Source organism: Rhododendron vialii, chromosome 9a (assembly GCF_030253575.1).
Source record: "Rhododendron vialii isolate Sample 1 chromosome 9a, ASM3025357v1".
Lineage (NCBI taxonomy): Eukaryota > Viridiplantae > Streptophyta > Magnoliopsida > Ericales > Ericaceae > Rhododendron > Rhododendron vialii.
Genome location: NC_080565.1, coordinates 8,506,681 through 8,513,243, shown reverse-complemented (window position 1 = coordinate 8,513,243; position 6,563 = coordinate 8,506,681). Strand labels below are relative to the sequence as shown.

The 6,563-nt window shown below is 39.8% G+C and overlaps 1 protein-coding gene across 1 annotated transcript; it reads left to right on the top strand.

The window, feature by feature from the left end:
• Nucleotides 1–3,496: 3,496 nt before the first annotated feature.
• Nucleotides 3,497–3,979, top strand: LOC131299576 (glycine-rich protein 23-like). Its single transcript, XM_058325162.1, has one exon. It carries the CDS (start codon nucleotides 3,497–3,499, stop codon nucleotides 3,977–3,979), a length of 483 nt encoding a protein of 160 aa, XP_058181145.1.
• Nucleotides 3,980–6,563: the final 2,584 nt, after the last annotated feature.

The window sequence follows — 6,563 nt, the reverse complement described above, 5'->3', positions numbered from 1 at the left end:
ATTCATGCACATTTTTCTTTCCGGTAAATCTTTCCGGAAAAGATTCGTTTTCCCTATATATATCATTATCATTACGAGAGGTTCTTTCTAGAGCAGTAAAACAAAAAGAATAATATTGCACGGTTGCCTTTCCAAAAAGGGAAGTGCTACAATACACACCCCTTATTTAGGTGTGTATCATATGCACCCTCATTAAAATACACCAAAATGTTATGAATCCTAAAATATTACGAATCTATTGCTAAAAAGTTACGAATCATATTGTTGAAAAATTACGAATTTTTAGTATAAAAGTTACGATACGAAATAAAATGTTATGAATGACCGGTCTTACAAGTAATTTTTTATGAGGTGGCACAATATGAATCACACAATAAGTGCATATGGTACACACCTTGAAAGGGTGTGTATTGAAGACTTTTCCTTCTAAAAAATTCTGTGACAATTTACTTTCCATATTTTGCATCATTAAAAGATTTTCGTTTGAGAGCAAATATGAATATAAAAGGGGTTAATCATCCATAGAAGAAGACAGCCCCCGAGAGAGATTGTTTTTGTTTGGCAGCAATCCTTTTTTTTCGTTCTTGCATCTAGCACGCATGTCTATAGACCCTTTACGTCGGACGAGCACGGAGAATAAACTATAGACAGAGGCGAGAGTTTTTGCTTCCGAAAAAGAAAGAAAGTGGTGCACGACGTCCGTAGGAGGAGAGAGTGACAGTTTTCATTACATCCCATATTTTTCCTCTTTCTTTTTCGTTCTTGCATCTTGCATTTATTTGAACGATTTTGGGGTTTGTCGAGATCACGCTACACATCATATCATACATCCATTCACTGTTCGTGGTTTGGTGCCGTTTGCTACTGAAGCCGAATCTTTTGGAGATTGATTCGGAGCCGGTTGAATCCGGAGATCGGGCGTGAAGTCCGTGGTGGATCTATTGGATCTTGAAGAAGCTCTGGGAGCATCGGAGATTGGTGAGAATAAGTAAAGGATTGGGTAAGGTTTTGCTATTTCGCAATCTGTACTTCTTTTCGATTAATAGAATAAAGCAGTAGTATTAGGCCGTGGTTTTGGCTTAGGGTTATTTAGGATCCTAAGTTTTTTCACGTAAATCGTGCGTCTCTTGTCACAATTTTTATTCTACTGCAGTACTTGTCTTTTGGTTTGGATTAATCAACCCGTTCATCTATATTAATTTTTTAAATTAGAAAATTGGTGATTTTTTTATCAAAACTCCTATTCACCCCCCCCTCTAGGAGTAGTTTGAACGCTTCCGCATAATTTCACTTAAGTTTTTCGGTTCAAAAAAAAATATAAAACACATTTTTTTTTAATTACTTTGAGTGTCCGAACTAGCTTACGCTCAACTCACTATCATAAACACATAACAATTATTTGTTTTTTGAAAATCACATTTGGTGACGGTATTTTACATATATGCCATGTGAGCAGGCAGTCATTCAAGAATTAGTAGTAGAGAAATAGACCACTTATCATTGCCAATATCAATGAAGTTACCAAATATTATGGATGGCTAATCTAATAGTTATCAGTTAAAGTTTTTATAAAATTCGAATTAATGCATTATATTTTGGTGGGATTGATCTGTCTATCATTGGATGGTTAGGAGGTTAGGCAAAGTTGGCTTGTACTTTATTGCTAGTATCTGACAACAGAGTTTTCAAACAATTTTTGGTTTGATGTTCAACTTTCACCGCATGTTATCCAAACATATTTCGGACGTCCTTATCAATATGAGACTTTGTTTTGACTTAAATTGGACGCCTCACGAGTAGACAATTGAATTAACCCCTCGATCAATATGGATCTTTTGGATCGGACATCGAGTTATAAAAAAAGTTGTTAAAGCAGAATTAAAAGCAATATTGTAGTCACAATATTTAATACTTCATAGTTGCAATAATACCGCGTTTAAATATTGCTAATATTAATTTCCACCTTTTTGTGTAGCATAGTTCATGTTTACTAGTATTTCATGCGGTCTGCTAGCTAATTTACTTCTCTTGTTCTTTGGGGGCTTCTAGAAAAGTAAAATTAAGTCTATTACTATAACATAATATTATATATAATGCTATACTAGTGCTTCAATTTAGTGTACAAATTTGAAAAAAAAAATTATAATTAACAAGAATTGTAATTTATTTTTTTTCATTCGAGAAATGACATGTTGTTCCACGTAATCTATTCGTGAAGAACAGATGGAGTAAACCCTTCGGGGCTACATGGCCTAGTGGATAAGGTCTGAAAATTTGTCTTGTTCTCTTTGCTTTTCAAAAAATATTTTTCAAAAAATACCCCATAGATTCTTTATACTTTCAACATTTCTCTTTCTATCTCTCTCCACTTATTACCCTTACTATTTTTCAAAAAAAATTTCAAATCCAAATCCAAACACAGCATTATAACTATTTGAAATCTTTCAGTTGCTATTAACTCTTGTGGGGTAAGTTTATATGAGACTTTATTACAAAAAGTGTATTTGGTCCTCCAAAACTAATTCAGATGTGCAAAAAATACTCCGGAGATAAAAGAAAAAAACAGATGAAGTAAAATAAGTATCACATGAGCACGTTGTGCACTTCAAAATGTTTTTTTATTAGTGGAAGTCACTATTATTAGAGTAGTTAAATTAACACATTATAAATGAAAAATTGAACTCGTGACATTCTTTTCTTCAGATACCTAAATGCACCCCTAAGCCTTTGAGCCAAAGGCCTCTTAGCGTGCCCTTCAAAATGTTGTGTTGATATGCGCAACTTAAAACATGCAAGTTGGCTGTGCATGCTTGGTGCACAATGGTTGTGCAACAAGTTGGGGAACAACTTTGCATCTCAATCATCTAAAAATATTTTCGACGGTTCAAATTTTAAATAAATTTCTTTCAGGGAAAGAGATAACTCTTCTTTGAATGAAAGAATTTGAATAAATTCTGAACATTAAATACAATAATGAATGATAAGCAATCGGTTGTGTTCCGCTCGTTGTGCACCTTGCATTTTTGCACTTCAAAATTCTTGACTTCTCGAATCAAAGTACACGTACGAGTTATGACGAAAAAAAAAAGTACACGTTCGAGTCACACATAACGAAGCCCCAACTGGCAAAAGTCTTGCATGGCCTCAAAAAGCGTGACAAACATTACTACTCATTCTACCACCATCATCTAGTAATAGCTATGGCTTGAAAGAAGAAGAAGAAGCCAAATTCAAATGCCTCACTTCTTTAATTTTCCTCCACCACCTAACTCTGAATCAAACCATAAGTGATACCATCACACCGAAATGCTATTCTCGAGATCAAAGCCTCTGCACCTTCATTCAATTCTACCAACTGTACTCCACCGTTTATTTGTCCGTCTATAAATACCACAACATGCAGTTTACCTGATCACTACTATTCACTTGTCTTGAGAGAGAGAGAGAGAGAGAGAGAGAGAGAGAGAGAGAGAGAGAGATGGCAAAAGGGTACGTAATGTTTGTGATTGCTCTTGTACTACTCGGACATGCCACAGCACGGACTGTGCCGAGTGCGACTACTAGTGTCAAAAATCAAGAGCAAACTAACACGGTGACCGTGCCTAATGCCCTTGCAGCTAAAGGGAAGGGGGTGAAGGACAAAAAGTGCGGCGTTGTCTTCGCCGGAGTTGGTGGCGCTGCCGGCGTTGGCGGTGTTGGAGTTGTTCCGCTCGGTGGAGTGGGTGGGCTTGGCGGGCTTGGTGGTGGTGCAGGCGGGCTTGGAGGACTTGGTGGTGGGAGTGGGCTCGGAGGACTTGGCGGGCTAGGTGGTGGGAGTGGGCTTGGTGGGCTAGGTGGTGGGAGTGGGCTTGGAGGGCTTGGTGGGCTAGGTGGTGGGAGTGGGCTTGGGGGAGTAGGCGGTGTCGGTGGCACTGGAGGCGGCGTGGGCGGAGTTGGTGGTGGTGGTGTGGGCGGAGTTGCTGGAGGAGTTTTGCCCTAGCTAGATTTCTTTGGCGGTTGAAATTTCATCAGTAGTAGTGCATGCATGTGCATGTCTCTTGTGTTTTAGTCTGTCTGTTGCTAATTTTGTTTTTATTTTCTTATGGTGATTAGTAGTAGGAGTTTATTTTTCAAAAAACAAGGAAAAATTAGCGGACGCTAGTTTTCGAAAAGGGAAATTAGCAGAAGCTAGGGTTTGGTCTTACGAAGTAAGTTGTTTTTCTACTTGATTGTAAGTTTATTTGAATGGGAATATGCATGCATGGTTTTGTTTCTAGGGTGTGTGGAATGATTTTTAAGCTATGTCTCCTTCACTTGGGTATATACAGTAGAGATTTTATTTCTTCTACTACATTACCGTACGTAAAAACTGAACAGATCTAAACGAAGCTTCTCTACCAGCCAAGTTCGGGAAAATTTTCGCCCGAGCTCTATGGATGGATGAGACGCCTATTTAGATATTTTATGAGCAACTCTATTACAATTACGAGAGACTAAATGATGGTGGCGGTTGGATCTGCGGCAACTAATAGTGGTGGCTTTGGATGACGATTACTATGGTGTGACAGTACTGCTGGTGTTTTGGTTCCGCTAGGATTAGGTTTTTAGGGGTTTTTTTCTGGTTTGATTTTATGCTGTTTTGGTTGTTTCTTCGCTTGTCGTTGTTTTAGTTTTTTAATTTTTTTTATGTGTATTGGTTCTGTGACATGTAGTTGGTGTAATATTGCACTGTTGCTCTCTGATGTGGTTTAATTTGGGATGTACGTCTTATTTCTTTAGAGTCTATTTGCTCGTTTGACTATTTTCTCCTTTGTCTAAGGAAGGATGTGCCCTTTGATGTACTCGTATCAATGAATTTCTAGCCTTTTGGCAAAAAAAATAAAATGAAAAGAAGAAGAATTACGTAAACTAGCTAAATCGATTATCCTCATCGGTTTAAAACTTGGGACCATAGATCCGGATCCTATTTTGGGGAAAGTTTTTGGGCGCAAATAGAGTATGGGACATGTGGTACGCGATCCGAGCCGTCCAATTTGGATGGTTCCGATCCAAACACCTTCTCTCCTTGTAACACCTTCTCTCTCTCTCTCTCTCTCTCTCTCTCTCTCTCTCTCTCTCAAAACACCTTCTCTCTCTCTCTCAAATAAATCATGGTCATTCAAAACATGTTTGGACGGCTCGGATGCACGTCGGGCACAATGTGTCCCATACCTTATTTTTTGCACCCAAAAACTTCAAAGTACATATGAACCAAATCAGTACTAAATTAGTAATCAAGTTAACTATACATATTGTAGGAAGAGGGTTTTGCGGGGGGTTGCTTACGTGTAAATATCCGTGAGCTGGAGAAGCGCGATTGGTCGATGATTAGCGGGGAAAAAGGGTGAGAGATTTTATGGGGTGAAGAGAGGAGCAGAAGGTACAGAAGGAACAGAGGCAGTGCGTCACTCTTGCTCTCCGCGAGGTATCTGGCCTTTTCCGGGGTGGAATGAATGAGGTCACTCCTTTTCTCTGAAGAAGAATGTTCTCATTCCTCAAATTCAGTGTTCATTCACTCTTTTCCAGAAAAAGGTCGTCATTAATCATTGGGAATGTCAGAGGTATTTATAGGGCACCTGGGCTTAGATCAGGCCCAGGACGGCGCTCTTATTAGACCCCGACATGTGTCCCCCTCGTACCTCCTGGCCTTTGAGGAAACTGGCCTTCCCGCGGAAGCGTTTCCCCGGGCCGGCCAGTATTACCGCGGCGAGACCTCCACTCTAAGCCACCAAGCCACAAGAGATTCCCCAATTCCCGCTAGAGCAAGGTCGCGACCCGCGGCGATCGTTCTTCACCCGCGGGGCTCCTCCCAGGCCCTACCTCTGGGCCGGGGCGAAACCCTAGGAATTCTTTTAATGTAACCTTTCGGTAATTACGAGCCTTCGGGTGACCCACAGGTTCTCGCTGTGGTCTGCGTTGCCAAAGCTACTTGTGGGACGGTCCTCGTAATTCCGTGGGACCAGCGAGCCGCCGCGGTACCTTCTCACGGACGTCTTGCGCGGGGATAATTTCAGTATTGTCTATATACGTGTCGCTTCACCGTTGGGCGATCAATTGTTCTTCGTTGAGCAAGGGTTTGACTTGGGTCATCCTTCCTTCGCGGGCCCCAACGCTATGTGTCTTTGGTTGATTGAAGGGTCAAACAGTCTCCCTTTGAATACGAGTTGATAATTTTGACCGCATCTACACATATTAACCAAACCATATGCACTTTGGGAGAAATGGATAATCGAAGTTTTGACCGTCTATTAATTTTGCAAGAATAATATTATACCATCATCATATCTACTTGTTGATGTCTAATTGAGAATTTATTTTCGCACTCCACAAATTGCAATCTGGACTCAAAAAATGAAGTGCTAGTCCCTATTTGCAGTTGATTTTCACAATTCATTTTTTCAGTGCAGATAATTGTGGAGTGCGAAAATATATTTATGAAAATTAAACACTATTACTGCCTAAATTATGAACGGCTAACGTACGTTGACGAAATAAGACTGGTAGGCTCTATTACGAGTTACACAAAAGATCATCTTCACGCCTTA

Coding starts and splice junctions, on each gene's coding strand:
- LOC131299576 (XM_058325162.1), top strand. CDS start 3,497: ATGTTTGTGATTGCTCTTGTACTACTCGGACATGCCACAGCACGGACT.